This window comes from Bos taurus, chromosome 4, assembly GCF_002263795.3.
Source record: "Bos taurus isolate L1 Dominette 01449 registration number 42190680 breed Hereford chromosome 4, ARS-UCD2.0, whole genome shotgun sequence".
NCBI classification, from domain to species: domain Eukaryota; kingdom Metazoa; phylum Chordata; class Mammalia; order Artiodactyla; family Bovidae; genus Bos; species Bos taurus.
This window is the reverse complement of record NC_037331.1, coordinates 68,497,191-68,522,417: the sequence shown is the minus strand read 5'-3', so window position 1 is coordinate 68,522,417 and position 25,227 is coordinate 68,497,191. Positions and strand designations below refer to the sequence as shown.

At 34.4% G+C, this 25,227-nt stretch overlaps 1 protein-coding gene across 2 annotated transcripts in view; it reads right to left on the bottom strand.

Moving 5' to 3' along the window:
• The window catches only part of HIBADH (3-hydroxyisobutyrate dehydrogenase), a 250,170-nt gene that overhangs the window by 201,585 nt on the left and 23,358 nt on the right, over window positions 1-25,227 (bottom strand). For both annotated transcript variants that reach the window (XM_059885530.1, NM_001046106.1), the window contains 2 exon segments: window positions 24,864-24,973; window positions 21,861-21,982 (listed from right to left, as the gene is read on the bottom strand). In XM_059885530.1, the coding sequence (XP_059741513.1) occupies window positions 21,861-21,982; window positions 24,864-24,973 (232 nt within the window).

Here is a 25,227-nt window from a genome sequence, read left to right as displayed (position 1 = left end):
TGTCAAACTGCCATATTTCAGAAAAAACATTGTGCTGTTTCAAGTTTCAGTGTCCTTCCACATGCTACATTCCCTTTGCCTGTTCTCCCCCTGGCAGATTTCTGTTTATCCTTTAAAATGTAATTTAGACCTCCCCTATTCTAAAAAACCAACCACAAGATGCCCCCAAAAGGATCAATAACTCTATTTTGCATGTTTTGTATGTTACATTTAGTACAGTATGTTGTTTTATGAATATACATCTGCCTTATCTATTACGTTACTATGACTTTGAGGGCCCAGTCATCTCTTTTCCAGGCACCCAGAAGAAAACATAACACAGAGGAGGTGCTCAATAAAATTTGCTGGATAAAAAATGCTTAAGAAGAATGGACAGAAATCTGATGAAAAGAGACTGGATTTCCAGATCAGGAAACAAAAAGAGTAAAGATGGAAAGAACTAGAGGACAGAGATAGAAACAATTAAAACCAACTCCTGGGACAAACATAATTTTTTTTATTCAAAAGCTGGACCTCCACTTGGCTTCCCCCAATCTTCTGAGTTATTCTTGGTGAATTTTATACACTGACTCTTTGTAATGCCTAAATATAAGATACTTTTAGGAAAACAACCAAATAAACAATCAGTTAGGTTGCCATTTTCTCTAACTCCACAGCCACAACTCTAGCTCAAAGTACCATCCCCCAGTGTTTGGCCTATTGCAATAGCCTCCCAATTAGTCTCCCAGTTTTGACGCTCACCCTGCCTCTAAAATACTAATATTTTCCACACTATAACTATGTGATCCTTTAGAAATCCAAATCCAATCATGCTGCCTCCCTGCTTAAAACTTTCAAAGGCTTTCCATTCTCCTTAGCATAGAGAACAAAATGAGGAGCACCACTGAAAAGGTCTTGATTGTTAACCCCTGACCCCTCTCTTCAACACTGTCCAACATGGTGCTTCCCTGCAAATGTACCCACCCTCAGCTTGGAATCTTCTTCCCCTGTGCTGAGTTACTTCATTCCCTTATCAAAGATCACAAATCAGAAGCTACTTCCTCCAACAAGAAAATTTCCCTATTTATATACTTCTATAAGCCCAGTGTATCTCCAATGTACCATACTAGTAAGAATACTGTACCACTTTCTGTGATTCGATGACCAACATCTGTCTCCCCTCAACTAGATTATAAATTTCATGAGGGCAGGAACTGTACTGGTTATGACTGCTCACTTCCCAGTGCCAAAGTTAAGTGTCTGACCCATACTAGAAATGTAATAAACATCTGAGGGAATGAATAATGAAAGCACCCATTAAAATAAAAGTAATGGAATACTTTCTTAACAATTTTTTTTCAATCTCCCTCAAACCAAAAGCTATCGCTCTATTTACCATCAAATCCAAAAAAGCCTTCTCATTAATGTCAAAGACATGACAAGGGTGCCTGTTACCACACTTTGCTATTCAAAACTGTTCTGGAAGTACCAACCAGTGTCCTTCGTTATGAAAGAAATAAAGAGAGCTGAAACTTGGAAAAGAAGCAAAATTATTATTTTAGAAGTGGAAAACCCAGAAGAACCAACTAAAAAACTACTTGATGAAACAGTAAGAGAACTCAAAAGGGAGGTGGAACTCAAATTAACGTATAGAAATCAATATTTGTCATATTTATTAACAAGTTAGAAATATACAAAAAGAAAGGGCTCCATATTTGCCGACAAAAATAACAAAGATAAAAAAAGACTTTTTGAAATAAACTGCACAAGAAATATTTGGTGTACAAAAAGAAAACTTTAAAATCCTAATAAGAGACATAAAAGAAGAAATCAATAACGTGTAAATCTTACTCTTCAAGAGCTTTGTAACTATATCAATTTCTTTATAAATTCATCCATAAACTCAGTGCAATCCCAATCAAAATAATAACAGAATGTTTTGGGAGGAACATGATAAAATGTCACTCGTGTCTATACGAAACAATCAATAGGCCAAAGTAGTCTGGACAATTCTGAAAGGGAAAAAAGACCAGTGAAAGACTAACCTAGATAGGAAAATAAAGCAACAGAAAGTTAAAAGGGCCTACATAGGAAAAACTCAACAATAAAGTATCAATAGAAGAGTACACAGAGCTCAAGATAGAGTATTTGAAATTAAAGGGAAAACATGGATTTTCATTAAGTGAATTAACAACAACAACAAAAAACATAATCTCCATCTCTACCCTTATTCTCTCCCCCACAATTCTAAATGAATCAAAGATTTAAATTTTTAAAAAATGAAATCATAGAATAACTAAAAGAAAAATGTGTAATTGTTTAAAAAATTGTTATAATCTTGGAGAGGAAAGGCCTTTTTAAAAAGGACATAGGGAATTTCCTGGCAGTCCAGGAGTTAGCAGGACTTTCCCTGCTGAGGGCCTGGGTTCAATCCCTGGTCAGGGAACTAAGAACCCACAAGGAGTGTGGCAAACAAAAAAGAAAAAGAAATGGGGCATAAAACTCAGAAGCCATAGGTAAGATTGACAAAATCAATTACATATAAATTCAAAACTTCTGTATTTCAAAAAGTACCATATACAAAATGAATTAAGAAAGGACAAACTGGCAAAAGATATTTGCAAAATATGTATCTCCCTATGGGCTTCCTTGGTGACTCAACAGTAAAGAATTAGCCTGCCAATGCAGGAGTCGTGGGTTCGATCCCTGGGTCGGGAAGACCCCTTGGAGAAGGAAATGGCAACCCACTCCAGTATTCTCGCCTGGGAAATCCCATGGTAGGACAGCCTGGTGGGCTATATAGTCCATGAAGTCACAAAAGATTCAGACACAACTCAGTGACTAAAACAACAACATATCTCCCCACACATACTCACACTCATTAAAAATACAGCCTCTCTAAGAGTGTGTATATATGTGAGTGCTTGTGTGTTTTCTCAATTATGTATTCCCAGACTTAGTATTTAAAACATGGTAGATGGTCAGTAAATATTTGCTGAATAAATGAATGAGCATTTGACATTCATACATATCAATTAGAAGAGATCAATGCCTAGCACAGTGCCCAGTACCCTCTAAGTACTCAACAGATATCTGCTGAAGGAATGAAGCCAATAAAAACATGCCTAAAGAACAGGAAGAAGCAATCACTGGAAAAAAGAAAAACAAAAGGTCAATGAACATTCCTAAAATGCTCAAACTCATAACTTAAAAAAAAGATAAAAACCACAGTATGGTATTTTAAACTATCAGATTAAAAAGGAAATGTAAAGATATTGTTGGCAAGAATGTGAATAAATACTTGTCCTACATTGTCGGTGGAAGTACACCTTTGGTGAAAAGACTGGCAGTGTCTAGCAAAACTGAAAAGACACACACTCTTTGACCCAGCAATTCCATTTCTTAGAATTTCTCTGATAAATTTGCATATACATGAAAAGACCTATGTTCAAGAATATTCAGAGTAACTTTTTCGTAATAACAGAAATCTGTCCACATAATAGAATACTTTGTAGTAACTAAAGTGTAAAATAAATCTATTACATATTAAAAGAGTAATTACATAAAACTTAAAAAATTGCAAAAAAATCCCATTTTGTTTTTTAGCAAGTGTACATATGCATATACATGCAGTAAAATATATTTTAAATATTAAGATGCAGTCTTCAATTATGATATACAGAAGCTTTAGGAAGAAATGGCAGTCATTTTGTTCTAAAAAACTGATGAAAAATAAGTAAAAAATAGAAAACAAGGCAGGAATAAAAGTACACAGAGGAAGATTTTAGAGACAGAAGTGATAAGAAAACTCATGTCTTTGTGAGTCCGTATTTATGACTCATATCCTTACTCCCAAAAAAGATTTGAGATAGTTGGTAAGATGACACAAACACACAGATCTTAAGCACTGAGAACAGGGAAAACAGGTCTCTCGTGTTCACCACTATTTTACCAGTGCTTAGCAGCAGATAGTAGTCTAAATAAATACGTGTTCAGTTAAAGCTACAAATGAGAATGGAAACCATGTGGAAGAGCACACTGGGGAAAATAATGATTACTACTGGGTACGTTAGCTCTGAGTCTCCTAGCAACCTCAGAAAAAGGAAAAATATGATGCTGTGAGTCAACAATCTTCCGACAGGTATATCACGGTGGGAGGTCCCTTTTGCATCCTCCACTTCAGAAGCAGTAACCACAGTTAAAGACTTGTGTGAACTCCAGATAGGACTGAAACCACCCAGTATTCTGCTTCTTTCCCCCAACACCAGCAAAAAGAGGGGCTTAATAAGATTGTGGATACTCTTATTATTATGCTTTGCTATGCTATTCCTGACTACTGAAGCTATGAATACTTAAGAGGTAGAACATAAAAGGTAAAAGAGCTGGAAGAGGGAGTCTCGGATTAAAAACTACAATCTATTTTTAACTTTATCAATATAAGGTAGTATTAAATTGCAAATAATTGAAATGTGAGGATAATAATAATTTGCAAATTGCCCCCACAGATTCCGTAGAAGCTTCAACTTTACTCCTAGTTTTGATCATAGCCAATCTTGAGAATCATCCAAGAAAGAAATAAACTATCTTCACTTTTTCTTTTCTTTTTTTTGGCCGTGCTGTACTGCTTGAGGGATCTTAGTCCCCTGACCAGGGATATAACTCGGACCCTCAGCAGTGAAACTGTCTTCAAATGTCAGGTCATTTGGTTATAATCTCCTATGCATTTTTAGTAACAAGTTTGTTTATAAGGAGGATTCAGTCAATGAAAATTTATTTCAATTCAGCAGCCAGGTCCGGTAGCCAGTATCTTCCAGTGTAGATAAATTATAGATCAGATATGCATAAAAGCTAGAACTACACAATTATCTAAAAACACTACTAGTTGTATTAATCAAAATTAAACTAAAAACAGTTGTGGCTGAAGAGGGAAATGCCTCTTAGAATATTAGAAACATGCACAAGGAAGTCTTTTTAACAATAAAACTAAGGCTAGCTATGCTATAAAAGACTTCAACACTATCTTGTGAATAACTTTTCTGTGAACACAAGAGAAAGGCACAACTGCTTTGCATTCATTCTTCTTTTATAAAATAGGGACAATCCTATATTATACAGCCACCTCTTCCTATAGGCTCTGAGAAGAAAGGTTTGACTATTTTTACCACTTACTTTACTTCAGACAAAACTGATCATCATTTCTAGCTTTTATTCCTAACCCTTCTTTTTTAAGGGAGGGTGGAAAAGTCACAAGCATCAAAGAGAAGCATGCATTATTACTGTTGATCTGCGGACGGGCTTGGCGTTCAACAGTGTGAATACTCAGATTCCATTTTCTTCAGGAAACTGAAACAAATACTAATCTTTCCAGATCAAACTTCCACCAAGCAGTTTTAGTACAACATTTATCATACCTAGCAAAACCACCAGAGGACAACTCCATCTGCTACAACAAAACAGAGGAAGATAAAGGTCTCCAAACACTTAACAGCACTTTCCAAAAAAAGGGCCATAAACCTAACACCACTGAAAGAGAAATGCAATCTGCACTCTGCAGACCTAGACAGGAATTGCTTCAATACTATCTTTTCCCCTCTTCCTCGCCATAAAAACTACCCACCCCTAGTTGTGATGTACAGATCTACATCCCAAGGCTCTTAGGAGATTAGGAACCCACAAGGACCAACAAAGACAGGAAACAAGGACTTCTTTCCCACACAAGCTTTCATTTCAGTAATTACGTAGAATGAACACTGAAAGGAAAAGCAAAAACTGCGCCCACTTAGAAGCATATCCAAGACAGAGTGGGTACAGCGCAAACTGGACATACATAACACAACCATCCCTGTCAAAGGTTAGGCGCAGAACACCTTAGGACAATATGAGATTGATACCATCCATTTTAGATCATTACTGAGGGGGAATCATTTTCAGAACACAAACATCATATTCAAAGATGTGTGTTCAGATAGGAGTATATATACCAATAAGAGTCAAAGCTCTGGTTTGGGGTCCAAGGAAAGTTAATTAAATGCCTTCCTCAGGTTTAATTTAAAGCACAGTTAAAAGGAAGGAACTTTAAGAAATTTCAGTAGAAAACACAGGAAAAAGCCAGATGCAATTAGATAAATTTTTCATCCTAAACTTTTTGAACTCTTTACATTTATACTTTTTATTAGTCTTTTAAATTATGATAAAAATTAAGGAGAAAGGATAAAAATGTAAATAAAATTAAACAGCAATTACTGAAAAGATTTTCTTAAGGAAAGTTTTAAGTTTTTTTCTTTTTCAAAAAAGGTTTATATGGAAAAATTATAAACAGATGCTTGCTTCTTTCTTTGTGTACATTGTGGTATCATCATATAAAAAACTCAAGAACATTTAAAATTCAAGCATAAGTAAAAGGAAGGTATATCACCTTCATTTTTGTTGCCAATGGAAAAAAATTCAGAGCTTAATTTATTATAAGATGTGGAGCGCATAACAGAAAAATAACCTCTTACTTCTTAGACGTTAAAATTTTGCTTTGGCAGGATAAGGGAGAACTATCAGATAAAGATGCGTATCCACACACATACACATCTATGATTCTCAAAGGAAAGTAAGCGGGAAATAGTAAATGGTTAGGTCATGAAACCACAAACAGCTCATTTTTACAGTATCTTTTCCCAAAACTTGTCCCCCAGTTGTGACCTTCATACCCACATGACACACATGACAAATTAAAAGTCAACAATTCCTTATTTTGGAATTTTATTTGAAGTTTATTCTGTTGCTCAACTGTACTGCAAATATACTTAATAAGGGGTAGACATCAAAATTACTATTTAAAAACTGTTTCGTTCCTGTTGTTAACTTTATATCTACATATAATTGGTAAGATATACAAATGCCCTAGTTCTCCCACTGCAACAACAAAACAGAATAGGTATTGTTCCTTTAGGTTCTGTACAATTCCTTACCTCATTACTACAGTTTTCCCATATCACCTCCCCTATGAAAACACTGTCCCATGTTCACGTTAGCATACTTCCTGAAATAACAGCAGTTCATTCGTTCAAAGCCACAGCCTAAATCTTCAAAAATCATATCACCACTTAAAACTGATGCACAGATAAAGATCAAGATTGCTCATTTTTTCCCCATGAAGAATCTCAATATCATAGGCCACTTTGGTTAGAAAAGATAACATGACTGAAGCCAGGCAAAGCTAATCCTGACCCTGCCATAATTGGATGACCCACTAAAGGTCCCTTCCAATACAACCAACAATAGGAAAAGAAAGCAAAACCACATAAAAATAACATTTGACTAACTTTCAGTTTTCATCATTATCCAGATGGACGATTTTCTGACCAACAATAATAATTATTCACTTGGAATTTCACCCCAATAAAGATCAGGGTCAAAATATCCTTAAGAAAATTTTTTTTCCAGAAATTTCTTGCCAGTATTCTCTACTCTGCCTTTTCTATCCTTAATATTCATAGCAATCCATCTCGTAAGCATTTCTGGGGAGAACTGGATAATCCTTAGAATAAGAACAAACTGAAACGAAAGAAGCTTCACATATAACTTCCAAAATAACCTGGGAAGACTACAATACTCTTCTTCAGTGTTCTGAGCTATTAGTAACAAGAATGCTGATTTATTTTTTTCCTGTTGAACACACCAGGATAAAGGGAAGAAGGGCCCACTCATCAATCTTTTCAAACTGCTGCCAATCATGCCTGAAGCTAGATCTATGAGGATGAAACCAGACATATCACACTTGAAATTCTCACTCTTAGTATATGCCAAAAAAGAGATGAGGTGAGGTCCAGTTTGTATTCCCCACTCCAATACTCTTGCCTGGAAAATCCCATGGACAGAGGAGCCTGGTAGGCTGCAGTCCATGGGGTCGCTAGAGTCGGACACGACTGAGCGACTTCACTTTCACTTTTCACTTTCATGCACTGGAGAAGGAAATGGCAACCCACTCCAGTGTTCTTGCCTGGAGAATCCCAGGGACGGGGAGCCTGGTGGGCTGCCATCTATGGGGTCACACAGAGTAGGACACAACTGAAGCGACTTAGCAGCAGCAGCAGTTTGTATTCCAAATATATACTAGCATATCGCATTTCAACACACTTGATCTTTACAAAATTCAAAGAAAAATTGGCAAAGTAAAATATAATAAACATATTTTCCTATAGCTTTCGATGAAACCTATGTTTTATACTTAAGCTATGAGGAGTATGGGTTTGTTTGTACCGCTCTCATTTTTTTAACTAATGTGAATTATGTTTAGAAAATAACTTCAAGACAGACACACTCACATACCACACACAACTCTTAAAGGCCTTCTGCAAAAGCTGTTGGGACAGATTTTTTTAATAATATGACTGAAGAACTGTGCATATTGAGAGGGTATAAAAATATGACAGGATAAAAACCATTAACTCCCAATACATTATAATTCTTTCAGTAAAACACATGATGATAGCTATAATGTGAAATAAGACTAAATACTGTACTTTATTATTATTGAGCAATAAACTTTGATACACTGTTAATCACAAGGCTTAATATTGAATACTATAAACATACTAAAAAAGGTATACACGCAGTTAAACATTATTTTTGTAAAGGCCAATTTTTGGTGATTAAAAAGTTGTAAAAGTATACTTAAATAAATAATTTTTTTAAAATAAAAAATTTAAAACACAAGTTAAAAGAGTGAACATATGTAAAACTGTCTGTGTACTCATACTTCAACCACATAGCTAAAAAGATACCCTCTGGCATCTTTAAATCTTCTTTCCAAGGAAGTTATTTTAGAGGGTTTAAAACTTCTGGCTTTCACTTCTGGTTCTGCATTTTCTTGTCCCTTTTATTCTTGTCATTGACTAGATTCAAGCATAGAAGAACAAAACCAAAACTGATTTAAATTATGGAAGTTTTGTTTTTTCAGTTGGGTAATAATTTCTTCTATATTGGGTGGCAGGGGAAGGGGGGAAGTCACTGAGTGGTGATATCAATGGAATGTGAAAAAGTATTTCGCTGATTTCTTTTTTTTTTATTATTAAAAAAAAAAAAGGCTTTTTGTTATTCTAGCGACCAAAGAAATTCCAAATTTGAAAGTACTACTCCTTTCATAATAAAACCCTCTACCTAAAATGTCTTCTTGCTATATCAGGTTAATTCTTATAATAATTCCAGTTTGTCATATCATACCTTCCAAAATGAGCCTCAACTTTCACACTAAAAAAAAAATGAGGACAGCCTGCATTTCACGAAGTTGCTATAAGGATTAAATGATTTAAAATACACAAACCACCTAGCATGATAGCCAGACACACCAAAGGTACTTAATAAATATTACCTGCCTTCTAAAAATTTCTGTATTATGAATTTTAAGGAGGTTAAATATATTTTGAATCCACTTATTGATAAGGCTATGTGCTTTCCACTTCATTACGCTTCACTGCATTAAGATTGTCAGATTTTTTCCAAGAAAGAGGGGGAAGGGAGGTAGCAGACACAAACTGAAACAGAAGAACAACATAGATGGCATTGCCCTTTCGTTTTCTTAAGTATTTTTTAAAATAAACTTGACTTTTTATCGCTCTTATCTATTTTTCCAAGAAAGTTTTTCTTCATCTTTTTGTATAAGAAATCAAGTCTAAGCCGACAGTCTATGCTAAAAGTATACCTAAAAGTGAACGTAATGTATCTTGGTTGCTGAACATTTTACAGTTTAAGGGCCTCATGCAATCTCTTTAAAAAAAAAAGAGAAGAGTACTGACAACTAAGCCTTCTCTCACAGTTATGAACTGTTTCACACCCCTTGAAGGTTTCGCTTCATTAATTGTATATGCCAACATACTTTCTCCTTCTTTACTCTCAACCCCGTAGTTTTCTAAGCCACAGAATCCACTGACGACTAAACTCTTTGCATTCCATTTCACTTCTCAACACCCCTCTCTATTCCAACACCCGCCCACCCCCAGGAGATGCCAGCATTGTTTGTGTGGAGTTGGAAACAATACACTTCCACTGCTGCTTGATTTACATCAGATTCGGCTGGGCCTGGGGAGCAGTATGCGGTCTCCCCCGCTCCTCCTGTTTCCCCCCTCCCTTTTAAAAAAATTTAAATTACTCTTTTTAATTTAAAAACTTCCGGATGTTTTATGACCTTGGCAGCTTTACTTTTTCTCTGGAAAGACTAAAAAGGTAAGCTTAAACAGTTTTTGTCAGGTTAATGTCTTTTCTTTTTTTTACATGGATATATGACAACCAGAATCCATAGTGTTAAAATTGCAATAATAATGTTGCATTTTACCACACTAACTCCTGTTTGGCACAATTTCACTGGTTTTTGTAGCATAAATATGCAAAAAACAAAAACCGTTACATAACAGTAAAACTGGCTGTTCTCTAAACCTATTTGTCAGCAGCTATATGTGCTCCTGAGGATATAAAAGGATTTGATGCTTGCTTTTGCTATTTTCATTCTTTATTTTAGAAAACCATACAATATTATACATGTAAATACAGTAAATCATTGCTTCCTTGACCCATATTTATAGAAAAGCAAAAACTTCTTTAATCTAAAAAAATCTAATATTAAAAATACTATGAAGTCTAAAAGTCAGTTTTCCTTTGAAAGCCCACATTAACTGTCTGCTTATCAGCAAAGTTACAGTTAAAAAAACTTTTTTTTTCAGATATCTGAAAAAAATTAAGTATTTTAAACTCTTTAATAAAATTTATAATTAAAGTCATCTCAGAGATTGAAATCCTCAGTTTCCAACCAAGAAAATTTCGCAGAATTAAATATTTTATCTAAAATCAAATAAGTTAAACATGTTCCATCAATACAATTTAAAAATAAGCTATGCAGACACTCCCCAACATATGCAAATGATACAAATAATCAGGAATCACATTTCATCCATTTAAATTTTAAAACACTTCCATCTACGAGACTCCAAAAGTACGAGTACACGATTTTAACTTTAACGTCTACTTTCTACACTACTTTTTCTTCCCTTCTCATCCTAGCTCCCTCTAGACCCCCAACATATACATAAAATAGATCATTTAAGCCAGTGGTATTCGAGAACATCGCCCCTCCTCCTCCAGTTAGACAGTCTTGCCTTTTATATCTATGTGGGGGTTCCCATGGCAACACTCACTTACACCAATACTATTTCCAACTGAAATGAAAGAAGCCAAAATCTTAATGCTTCATTACTAAATTACACACACCCTAAGAGTAAGGATTTTTTTTCTATCATTTTTCTAGTGAAAAAGTAGATTTCTAGAATTTCAGCAAAATAAGTCATTTAATATTTTAGAAATAAATTAAAAAAGTCATTGTAGGTAATTACATATGCATATTATTACAGGAGATTTGCATGTGCTTATTCTTATTACGTAAAACTGATATACTGAGCCAGAAGGCTGACTCAATTATAATTATAAATAGTATAATTTTTACTAATCCAGCCTACTGTATCAAATTCTTCTCCCTGCCCCCGCTTAATGTTGGCTACTTAGCTCACAAAAACCCTGGTGAGAAATTCTAACAAAAAAAAACAAGAAGCAATTCATGGACAGCAGGAGGCAATTCCAGAACACAGGCACAATCTATAAAGAAAAACCACTACAGCTTTTTGATGTTAAATAAGTAGAAATATCAGCATACAACAAAGCCAAGAAGCAAACTGTTGTATCAAGTTTAAAAGTAAAATATTCAGTGTTAAGTGTCATGCACACCTTTTGTCAAGTTTCAAATATGAAATTTTCCTTATTTTTAAAACAAAGTTTTCATGATAATACTGAAGGTTTGTTTGTATGTATTTAGTTTTAGTACAACGCACATTACAATCAAGTTATTCAAAATATAGGGAAGGAGAGGGTTGTGTTGTGTTTCTGTGTGTATATATAAAAGCAGGAACATCAAAGTGGGAGGTCAAACACTTAATTTGAAAACATACACATTTCTTAATCAGGCTGTACACACTAAGAAGCCACAGAGGAAGAGGTGAGAATATAAATTGAGTAACATTTCATAAAGCATTTTAATAAATAATCAAAGCTAAGAATTAAACATCTCTCTGTACAGTGAACACATTTTTTAAAAGGATAAAAATCAATAGAATGTACACTGAACCTTATTTATTCTGACAAAATATTGTGGCACCTGAATACTTGTATCATACAATTTTTTTCTGAAGAGTTTATTAACATATATGGGTTCATAAAAATAGAACATTAATATATTTTAATGAAAGAATCTTTTTTATTAAAATTTAAAATGAGCCTTTTTTTCCCCTGCTTTTACATTATCACTTTCTTAAAATGGGCTGACTCAAAAGACTATAAAGACTCCCTCAAAATCAGTACAGGAAACTGCAAGAATTTACTTTCCCAAAAACAGCTTTTAAGACGTGAACTGCCTAATGAATCTCATAGTTAGGCCTGTGAAAAGGACCAACTTGCACGTTTCAGAGGTCCTTCCCTCTTTTTAAAAATTCCCATACAGTGAAACCTGCTGACACCGCTTTTATAAGGTGGGTGTTGAGGGGAGGAGGGCACTGATTTGCCACATTGTAGGAATGAGCGGATTTTTGCAACATTTGTGAGGGTTTTATAGGCAGGATCCTCTCTCCAGGATTTAGACAAGTAAAACAAAACCAAAAAAATATCCAACTGTTAAATGTTCATTTTATTTTTAAAAAAAAAAAAAAAGGTAATCCTCTGCGAATGTCTCAACGTTTTAATTTACTTTCATTTCAGTATTAACTACCTAAACGCAAATACTTGCAGTTCAGAAATCTTTTCAGTTCTTTGGAGAGTGACATTTAATCAACCTTGCTATTAGATGTATTTTTAAGCTAACTTCAAAAACGAAATCTAGAGAAAGTAGTATGACCTCTCCTGAACAAAAAGCATGTATTTTAAAATCCTCCCTTTATCACAAGCAGGTTTGGATATAATGCCACCTGGTGGTACAGAAAAAAAATTTTTTTAACGAAGCTTAGATTTTTAGAAACTGAGCTGTTCTATGAAAACACCAACCACCCCTTCAGACTCCTCTACCTTCCTCCTAAACAAGTTATTCATCCTGCCGTTTAATAATGACAACTAATTTTTATTTTAAAACATTAAAAATTTTAAGCAATTAACTGCATGTGACAACATCCTTAGTGTTTAAATATCATAAAGGAAGCCAAACATTTTTTCTTTTTTCAAAAACCTAAAACTGTACCAAAGCTCTAATTTTTAAAAGATGAAATACTTAAGAATTGGGGGTGTAGGGATGGAGTAACCGAACTGCTTTGTAAAATTACACTGTATAATTAATTCCATGGTAAGAATGTTTTTATGGTGTGTTTTGGTGACCTTTTATTACCATCAAGTTCACAATGCTGGTGGGCTGCCTTTTAATCCCTCCGCAGACAAAGGCCCTAAATAAACACAGATCCCTTCCTGGGAAAAAGTCCACTCTGGTTAAATGGTAAGGAAATGAGTAAATCATTAGTAATCTTTAAAGCCAAAGCTATAAACTCAAGTTACCTTAAGTTGAAATGAAAGTGTCCTGCAAGAGTTTCAAAGTTCTGTCACAGATAGAAATCTCCAGCTCTTGACTCCAGACTAGGCGCCAGCTGATAAACAAACAATTTAAGTCAAGAGCTGGAGAATTCCCAGCTTTTTCATTTAATGGCTTTGGCCCAGAGTATTTATTGCCTCCAGTTTTATTCTCACTTAGCTCTAAGAGGAAATTTAAACTCATCATTATCTTAAAGCCCCATATGGGCAGCAGTCAGCTCACCTGATAGAGCTCCTCTTACTCGGTACCAGTTTGAGTCTCTACTAGAAGTGATGTAATAATGTAAACTAATTAACTAGTGTTCAGTTGACTTCTTAACAGGCTACATAAATTGTGTTCAATATAGTTTACATTCCCACTTGGGGTAGTAACGATTCCAAAAAATTTAATTCTGCAGTTTTATTCCAAACTACCAGCTAAAACGGAGAAGGACAATGTCAGCGTTCTCAATCCCCGACATGTGCCCACCTAGCCTCCCTCTACCCTCACTCTCACTCTTGTCCACCAGCCCTTGAGTATTACATAAAAAGCAACTTTCCTGTATAAAAGTAGGCTATTTCTATTAACTTCAAAATACTCAGTGTTGTCGGATCTATTTCCCAACAGAGCAGGGTGTAAGATTTAAGATGTAAATGCTCGATCATGAAAAGTTGTTGATTTTATACGAGTACTAGTAAGAATACAAAAGTACAGCCCAACTAAAGCCCATAAGATACCACCAAAAATTTCTAAACGCTGTTTTTAAATGTTTGCTACTAAAGATTACAGATCTCAAAGCCAGAACTATACTCAAAATTATCATTTACTTTTGAAGAAAAATCTCATCTCTACTCAGGATTTTATGTCAAAATAATTCAACTATCTGAGTGAGTGCAGATACTTCACAATTACAATAAATCAACTATCCTTCTTCCTCTAGCTGCTTATCTAATGAAAAAAACGCTGCAAGAAAATTTTTATAGCCTAAGGTAAAGGGTTAATGTGGCACTAATGCAAAGAAAAATTCTCTCATTTCTTAATTTTCAGAAAGTTTTATAAACCTATCTTGGCTAGAAAAGCAAATTAACTATTTCAGCCGTCTGCCAAGATTATTTTTCTACTTTTACTATATGTACATAGTACATTAAAATGTTGGCCACTTGAGAACGAGTATTACCCTCACACATAAGAATCAGTGGAAAAGAAACATAAGTAATGATAAAACCACTTGTATGCCTGGCCTCATATTGTGTTTCACAACTCCATAAGAACAATGCTGTCTTAGAGACTGCAATGGATAAACATTCTGAAGACCACAACTAACAGGCAACAACTTAACTTATAAAAAAGATGTCAGGTGCAAATCTTAAAATTCTTAATACTCTTTTTAGAATAGAGTCCATACCTCTCCCTTGCTGGATATAACCTGAGCTAAATACAAAATAACAACAAAAACTCTCTACCTTCAGGTCAATTTAAATTACTTGACGCAGAAGACAGATGGTGAGTTGGTTATCAAACCTTCACTGGCCATGTTGGGAGGATGGCCTCCAAGAAATGTGCATGTAAATTTAAATTTTTCACAATTAAAATATCCCAAAGAATGTAAAATAAAATAGAATTGTATGACAAATATATACAGAGAAGGTATTAAATTCTATGTAATATACTTTTCATCAGCTGATATTATCAAACTTTAAGAAAATCAGACAACTATAAAACTGCAAATAAATCTGGTAACAGTTTGTGATGACAAAGCCCTTGTCAAATTCTTAATTCCATTGCCTCCTCTCACCTCCCGCCAATAGCTATCCAGGGATCACAAGCAAAACAAAATAAAGACATATAATACATCAGGGGTACTGGAATTAATTTCATGCTGCTAAGGAATCAATAGATGTTAATGAAAAATAAATTATATACAATTAATAGACTTAGATTTATTTACCAAATCTATTTCACCTGTATATAAATACTGCTAAGCAGTTCTAAACTATGTGACCAGACCCAAATGTGTCTGGTCTGACTTACATCCTGAATGGCAATTAAAGGACATTAAAAATACCCCAGGATTACTTGAGGCAGGACCCCTGCCTTATCCATGCGCTTTCCAACAGAACCATGTGAAGAGAACACAGTGTCCCTCCACCACAGGGTAGAGCCTGGCAAGAGCAACTCTGGTAATAGTTACTTGACTGCAAATTGAGATGCAGTTAAAATCTGGCCTGCAGATTTGGAGATGAGGGAATTGCAAACTGCAAGCGAGTAAATTCTTAAAAATAAACTAGGTTTTTGTTAGCAATAATAATTATTACCAACAATAACTGATAGTAATAATACGAACACTGAATGAAGTGATCACCCTGCATTCTCTATCCCATTCCTCCACTATTTTCTTAGGAGACAAATTATTAATGCTGCCTCAACCATGTTATCTTGGGCAGTGAGTCAGCAGTCTTCTCTAAACATGTTAAGAACTCATTAACACCTTATATAGGGACTCTCCACAACAACTGTTGTAAGGGAGTTTCAGACATGCCAAAGAATGTAAAAAGAAGCTTTTATGGGCACCTCTTCTTTGGGACTAATTTCAAAGAAATCCTTGGAATTTATTTACCAAACATCTCTGAACCACTTTGTGCGAACTGGAGAAAATCCCAGGCAAAATGTACTCTCCAGAGACAGAAGGGATACTTAATGGATACAGGGTGATAAGTAAAATTATGGGTAAATGCAGATGGATAACAAAATTAACTCATTTCTGGGTATACTGGTACTGATGAATCTTACGTCACTTCTAAAGAAATAGACTTATCCGTTAAATCAAGTTAAAGAAAAATTTAATTATTTGAGTTACTACTAAAGTTTTAAATACCATTGAATCAGACCAAGGAGAGGCTTACTTTAGCCTTTTAAGATAAAATAATCCAAGTCTCTGATACAGAAGTCAATGCCACAAAGTACTTCTAAGTTTTATAATAAAAAATAGAAACTGATCATTTTAAAAGAACTAAAAATCATCACAATAATACAATTCTTTAAAGGAAAGAACCCATGAAAATGAATTATCTGAATCATGTTAAACCAACTTATTTCAAAACATTAAAAACAATATTACTGAGGTAAGACTAAAATTCAACAATGAATACCGTACAAAATACTACTGTGTAATCAAATAGCTTATGAGAGCACCAAAGACCTCCTATGATAGCTCTTTCCCCCAACACACACATTACAAACCACGGTAAATTAAGTTATATGAAATTTGGTAAAAGAATTTGCTTTTGGACAGAAATAGCAATGTTTCAGCCCAAAGCAAAGTAAAATTGCCAAGCTATAAACCTCTCTAAGAAAATGTTTTAATGGAAATGCCAAGAGACCCTTAACCATAATGGTGTGGTGTTAGGTGCCAAAACATAAATAAATTTTGTTTTTGTGCTCCCTTTACCCTAAATTAGATACAGGTCGAGTGGAAAAACAGTAGGTATCCAATTCAGTGAGCGGTAAAGGCCAAGACGTGCACATTTGATTTTAAAAACAATAATGGAGTCTATGTGAGACTTTCATTGAAGAATTAAGCGAGCAAGTCTAGCACTCTAAGAGAAACTCCTTAATAGGTCTTGTGCTTACTATTCCATATTCTAAGAATACCTCAAACAAATTACTAAAATTTAACCCAGCCAAGTGGAGTATAAAATCTGGTTTCCTGGTCGGGAACTGTTACACAAACACATACACACAAGTTCAATTATTTAATTCTGACATTAATCCTAACCAGGGCAATACAATTTAGCAAATCAATGAGGCTGGCCAGCACAGAAAGCCTTGGGCTATCTACAAGAGCCATTTCAGAGTCACTTCAACTCAAGGTTTCTGTGCAAACCTACAGACATACTATGTAATCAGTGATCTTATTCTTCAATTATTCAAGCACAGTTAAATGCTATAATTATGCCCTTGGCACAGAAAGAACAGTATTTAGATATCAATTACAAACAATAGTTTTTAATTTGTTTTATATCTAGCATTCATTATACAAGAGAGCTGGTCAAACTGGAACTAACTCTGTGGTAGCAGACCACACCCCCCACCAAAAAAAAAATGCATGTGTCCAAAATGGTGTCACTAAACAACACTTCACATTAAAGGATTACAACTTTCATAAAGATGTGATTTACACAAGACAGATAAACAGATTAGGGCATCATACTTATGAGGCCAGTGTCATGGCTAACAGACAGAGATCCTGGTTAGCTTTACTGTAATAAACAAACTGTTAAACAAAGGCATGGTATTAGACATATAGGGAATCAATATACAGGTGATCCAGTTTAACTAACTCCGAGTGAAACTACCTGCTAAGTCCTAGCAATACAAAGACAAACGTTCCACAAGCATACCAAGTTTGTTCATGCCTCAGAACAAGTACAGAGTACCTCTTACCTTATAGAGTACCTCTCTCCACTGAGAACAGTCTACCCCGGACCTGTGTGTTCAGATCTCTGCTTAAATGTCACTTGCCCAGAGAAGGTTCCCTGTCCACTCGATGTAAAAGGGCCCTCCCCTTGGTCTGTCGCCTTAACGGTTTACTCTATATTTTCCTTTATCGTGCTTATTACTGAAATTATTCTTGTTTGTTTATCCTCTCTATTCCGATCAAATAATAAGCTCCATAAGACAAAAGATGTTGAGTATCTTCAAAGCTCTCTCTAGTACCTAGAACATACCTAGTACATAGCAAGTACTCAATAAATGCTTATTGCATGAAAGGAAGAATGAAGCATGTCCCTTGCAATCAAGGTCCCATCAGCATAAAAGAGAATATTAGAATATATGATCAGAAAACAGTATATAACACTGTAAGAATTATATAAATACAATAATTTAAGTATAAGACATTCCACTGAAGAAAAAAATGAAGACCTTCACGTTTAAGTTCCAGAAAATGAAACTAAAGGTGGTAGAATTATATGAACTAACCAATTTCCTTTCTTCCTTGCTTAAAGAGTATTTACTAAGAACAGTCATATCTAATTCCAATGATTCTCCTTGGATCTGGGAATCATCTACAAGGTTTCCAGGTGATCTTTAACATAAGTGTTCCAGTTCCAGAACTTAAAATCCTTCACTAGCCTAGAATCAGGTGTATGAATCAGATCTGGTGTTACCCTCTTTTTAAATATCCAGAAAGGTCAAATTAAGTATTAATACCCACCCCAGATAGGACAAAGAGTAGGAGAAACACGTAAGAATTTCAAAGGTAATAGTAAGGCTTTATTTCTTAAACTGGAAGGGGGGAACACATGGGCCTGATGTGCACTTATAGTTTGCACCTTTATAATTTTATAAATATTTTGTATATAAATTCACATTTAATAAAAATTTGGGGGAAAAGTTACTCCCTGCACTCAAAAGGATTAAGCTTTACAGGAAGAAGAGAATCAACACCTATAAATATAATGTAATATGGGCTTTGATAAAGGCATGTTTCATAGCTTCAAAAGGAAGCACCAGGATTTCCCTACTGGTCCAGTGGTTAAAGACTCTGTGCTTTCACTGAAAGGGTTCGATTCCTGGCTGGGGAAGTTAAAAAAGGAAGCACCAAAATCGGTTGAGGCATGTCAAAATATTTTATAAAGTAGTATCTAGGGTACAAAGCGATAACTGTACAAGCATATAACAGTTATTTACAATGGTTTCAGGATGATAAGTAGAACAGTTTAAGCATCATTTGCTTTTTATTTTTTTTTAAAGTTACATGAAACAAAATTGAATAAAAGCTAGCAGAAAGCAGAAGGGGCTAGACTGAAGAAATCACTGTCTTAAAAATCTGTACAACTTCAAATTCTTCATCTGGGTTTTAAAAAAGGTTCTCTTTAAAATGCTAACCACAGAATAGGAATACAATGTATTCCCATTTTAATTTTCAGAATACTACTGTATTTGTAGGTAACACCTCTATATAATTACACAAAAATGCATTTTTTAAGTCTAAGATAAGAAACAAATGAAGAGTGGGGGGAGGAGGATAAAAATGGGGGAATTTTTTTTAAGATTTTATTACAATTACCTCAAATAATACATGTTTTAAAACTGACAAACATAGAACCTCTGTAAAACTGTAAGCCCATTTGGGTACCTAACCCAGACTTTTCCCAAGTCCCTGTTCCTAAATTTTATTTAGTTAAAATGCAATGATTTTTAAACCTGCTAACTCTAACTTACAGAAAGTTCCCTCTATTTTAACTGAGAAAGTGCAGGCATTTTTAACCCATATTAAAAATATAAAAATAATAACAATGAGAAGACAAACATAAGTTTCTATTATATGTTAGCCAAACTCATAATGATGATGTGTCAAGCAACAAATTATCACAAACCGTCTCTACACAAAATTTTCAATCTGTAATACAGATCAGACTGAAGTGAATAAACTTTTACAAATTAGCATTTTTATACTCTAAAACCAAAAAACTGTGATAAAAATAACTTGATAAGGATGAGGAGTAATCTCAAAGTTTTATCACAAAGAAGACTATTTTAAATGTTAAAATAATATTTAATGTTATTAAATGTTATTTAATTTATTGTATTTTTCATTATCAAATGATCATTTCAGGCTATACTCTTGAAGCAAAAGATCAATCAACTAATATGTACCATATCAATTTTCAAATTAAATTACAGAACCACTCAAAGAACAAAGAATTGTTCATTTACTGAATCTATTCTATAAATAAATTCCAATACCAAGCTTAAAATTGCTTATTAGTATTTTGTAATCAAAGATCCATACCACATTATAAATCTTTACACCTAAAATTCTACTTAGATGATTCAATATAACAATTATAGGGGCTAAAAATTACTTATACCTCCACCTATACTAAAAGGGCTTCCCTGATAGCTCATTGGTAAAGAATCTGTCTGTAATGCGGGAGACCCCAGCTGGATTCCTGGGTTGGGAAGATCCACTGGAGAAGGGACAAGCTACCCACTCCAGTATTCTTGGGATTCCCTTGTGGCTCAGCTGGTAAAGAACCCGCCTGCAATGCAGGAGACCTGGGTTTGCTCCCTGGGTTGGGAAGATCCCTTGGAAAAGGGAAAGGCTACCCACTCCATATTCTGGTCTAGAGAATTCCATGGACTGTATAGACCATGGGGTCACAAAGAGTCGGATATGACTGAGTGACTTTCACTTTCTATACTCAAAAGGGTTTGGGATATAAGATTCCTTTACAAGCTCACTAGGTTCTTTATGAAAAAGAAACTGATTTAAATTATTACATTTCATTATTTTTTAATTCCAAAGCCAATAATCATGTTTAATAGGAATAAAATTGCTATTTCATTGTCTACTGCCATATCGCTATAATTACATATGTATGTGTATATATGTATGCACATATGTATGTGTATGTGCATATATATTTGATTACACAGTAACTCTGAAAAATTTGTAAATTATAGAAAATCATAATCTTGCCATTCCAAAATACCTAGATACCCATATTAGTATTTTATATAATATTAAGCTTTTAGAATTTTATTAGCTCCCTGTCCTCTGATTGAGATTGTGGTAAAATTTATTTATAAATTTTCTAATATTAAGTTATCTATACATACATGAGATAAACTGAACCTGGTTGCAGTGTCTGATCTCATTCATACACGGTTGTATTTCATTTGTTAATGTACTTTATAAAGTTTTTACTTCTATATTCATGACTGATGTAGACCTATAGTTTATCTCTCTCATAATGTTTCTAACTGGTTTAATTATCAGAGTTATACACATTTTACCGAATGATTTAGGAAGCATTTCCTCTTTTCTCATTGTCTGGGAAAGTTCATATAAAATTGAGATGGTATGCTCCTTGAAATTTTGGTTAACATTTGGTAAAATCACTTGTGCCTAGTATTTTCCTCATGAAATAATTTTCTCTTTTTTGCTACTTCTTCAGTTTCTTTAATAGTTATAAGATTATTAAGGCTAATTATTTCTTGAATCTGTTCTGAAAAGTTAAAATTTTCTAGCAATTGATCCAGCCCTACCCACAGGATTCTGGATCAAAAATTCACAGCTCTTCAAAGCTGTAACATCCTTTTATCTGAGTTTAGAACAAGCATTGTATTTTGAGAGGGCTAAACAACATAAGTCAGTTTTGGTTTGTTTTTATTTGTAATGAGGAAACAGAATCTGCAATAACTCTAAAAATAACTGGATTATCCTAGGTACCAAAAAATCGTAATTGTTACTTCTGACAAACAGAATAGGTGTGCATCTATTTTAGCTACGACTTACCACCAGAAACAGGGGCATCCATGAAAACTGCTCCCATTTTTTCAACTTCTTTGGCCAGTTCTTTTGAAACCATAGGATCAATAGTACTGGAATCTATTAATAGTGAGCCTTTCTTCACTTTTCTAAGTAAACAAACAGAAACATTGTTTTTTTTAAAAGTACAGTTTTATAGTTTTAAAAATATAGTTTACAACTCTTAATAAGTCTTTCATGCAACTACTTACAGAATCAGAATCTGCTAAAAGCTGCCAGATATCAAGGAAGTCTCTGGTGTAAATATTAGAAACATTGTTAGGGACTTCCCTGGTGGCTCAGTGGTAAAGCATCGGCCTGCCATTGCAGGACACATGGGTTAGATCCCTGATCAGGGAGGATCCCATATGCTGCAGAGCAGCTAAGCCCATGTGCCACAACTACTGAGTCTGTGCTCTGCAACAAGAGAAGCCATCACGTTGAGAAGCCTGCACACCACAACTAGACTTGCTGCAGCTAGAGAAAAGCCTGCACAGTTACAAAGACCCAGAGCGGCCAGAAATAAATTATATTTTTTAAAAGCTCGTTATTAGAATTGGTTCAAAATCTCAAATTCATTTTCAGATCAATTACAGTTCAAAGTAAACTCAAACTATTTCAAACAAACCAAAGTAACCTAATAAACTGCATGGTATAAATTCTGGTTTCACGTGAAATACACATTAACCATAATAATGTAGGTTAGCTAAGATGTAAGCAATTTAAAACACCTATTAACTTTAAAGGGGCTATTTGGTAAGATTTAAATTTTTGTTTGTAAAATAGCTGGGTCTCTTTAAAAAGTAATTTACTTGTCTTTAACAAGCCATATTGCAAATTTCACATATCCATTTTATTTCCACTAGGTAGAAAAAATATAAGCAATTAAAATTTAGCCATATTCTTTAATAATTGTAATTTTGTAAAGATAAAATAAAATATCAAACAGATACTAAGGAAAATATAGGAATGGACCTAGAAATCTCAAAGAGTCTTCTTGTTCTTTATGGTAAATTTATATATATACACTGGTAAAAGGGGGAAGCAGTCTTTTCATTATCATATTTTACATCAATATTTAAACGGCGTTCTTAAAGTAAAGGGCTTCCCTGTGGCTCAGCTAGTAAAGAATCCTCCTGCAATGCAGGAGACCTGGGGTGGATGGATCCCCTGGAGAAGGGAAAGGCTACCCACTCCAGTTTCTGGCCTGGAGAATTCCATGAATATATAGTCCATGGGGTCGAGTGACCTTCGCTTTCACTTTAAAGTAATAGTTTTGTTTGCACTCTAAATACAGACTATACACCTGTCGAGTTCCCTTACAGTATATTATCTATGCTATTGTCACTAGCTTGGAAACTCAGACCTAAATTATAGTTTTTTTAAAGGGCTATGGCTAACCTTCCCAAAGTTTTTACTACAGATAAACTAACCCGCAAGACATTTAATCATAACTATGATTGGAAAATTAAAACTGAATAAATATAAATATTAAAGGGGAAACAAAATCATTGCTAAAACCATTAAAAATGTTTTTTCTACAGAAAAAAAAAAATAGCACATAAAATGCTTTAAGCAACAATTTTTGACATATGAATTGATCTGGTCTAAGTGCAGTAAATGAGTATGTTCTATAGAAAGGAAATAGCATACTCTATTATAGATCACTCCAGGATGTATATACCCTAAAAATGACAATTAAGTTTACCAGTCTTCTGTGATATTAGTATTTTTAAGATCTTAAATCTTTAATCAAATGGGAAATCACTTCAGAAACTACACATGCAACTGGGTGTGGGGAAGTGATCCTGGCCCAGAAGAAAATAAAGAACCACCCTTGAGAAGCAAATTATAGTTCAGTGTAAAGCCAAACTCCTTCAAAGCACTCCCTAGACAAAACCACCCTGGTTGGTGGCCACCATATTCCTAATAAAGGATATTAATTAACATAGAATTTTGTCTACACAAAGTTTTTAGTGACTTTTCCCTGACAGGTAAAGCAGGGCCATAATTGGAACAGACTAGGTAACAACACAGCTAGGTCACCTCAGGGCCACACACACTGTGGGCCTGAGGGCTTCATCCAAAATGAGTATCTTTCAACCTTCTCTGAAATCTAAACATTTATCTTATCAGTTTTCTGCCTAATATTCAAGTGTCTTTTGCTTCTAAGTTTGCTAGTTTTCCAAAGCAATTCTGTTTCCTAAAACCTCAAGTTCCATGCGTTACAGCTTCATGAAATTAAAACCCTTTCTTTCAGCCCTTCATGTGTCCACTGAGCCTACGTTTGTTCTAGCTCTCTGCTATAACTCAACAATGAAACAAGTTAGGTACAGGAATCAGTAAGACCAGAAAACTAAACTGCGAACTCACCCATTGCCATCCTAATATAACCACAAGGGTCTGGCAGCAGGCACCAATTAACCAAAAGGTTCTTGAAGCGAGGCACTGGGTAGGAAATGCTGGCCTAAATAATATATCATTCAGGGAGCTACTGCTAATCTTTAATTCCAGCTTCTCAAAGTTCTTACTACAGATGAACTAACCCAGAGGACATACAGTAACTTTTAATTTCATAATAAATTTTAAATAATAGTGTTCTTTCCAATGCTTGGTTTTATTTTTCATAGAAATCTTTTCCTGAATTTCTATAAACCATAAGAAAAGTATGCTTGTAACATTTGTGTACAGTTTAAAGTCAAGCTTTAAAAAGTCTCTTAAAACAGCTTACCAATGAAAGTGTTAAGTTTAACGCAAGAGTTAAAGGAAGAGAAGCAAAAAAAAATTCATTCCCAAAAGTCACATACTTGAATTCAGTGAAAAAATAAACCCTTTACAATGAGAGAGAAACCACACTATTCACTTTTAAGACATAAGAAAACAGTACAAGAAGACTTAACAAACATAACTGTAATTTCACAACTGTTCTAACAAATGTGAAATACATAAACTATCATAGAAAGAACGTATCTACAGTTGAGAAATACATACTTTAGAATTCCATTTGCTCCAGAATAAGCTTCTATCGCATTGATGCTGGTGGGCAACATGGTAATAATTCTGTCAGCTTTTTCAGCTACATCTGCTGGGGAAGACACTACCTTTAAAAAAAATTGCAAAGGCACATTATTTAAATCAAATGCTTCTAGAGCACAAGTAGGACCCACTTTTTATGCATGCCTGTAATAGTAGCAGTGAATAAAAATCAATACTTGTTTTCAAATGACAAAAAAAAAAAACCTTACTGCCTAAAATAGAGAGTCCACTCCTTACACACATACAGATGCAGTTTCTATGGAATCACATCCACTGTTTACTTTTAAAAGTGTGAAGTGAGTTGAGGGGGAAAAGGGCA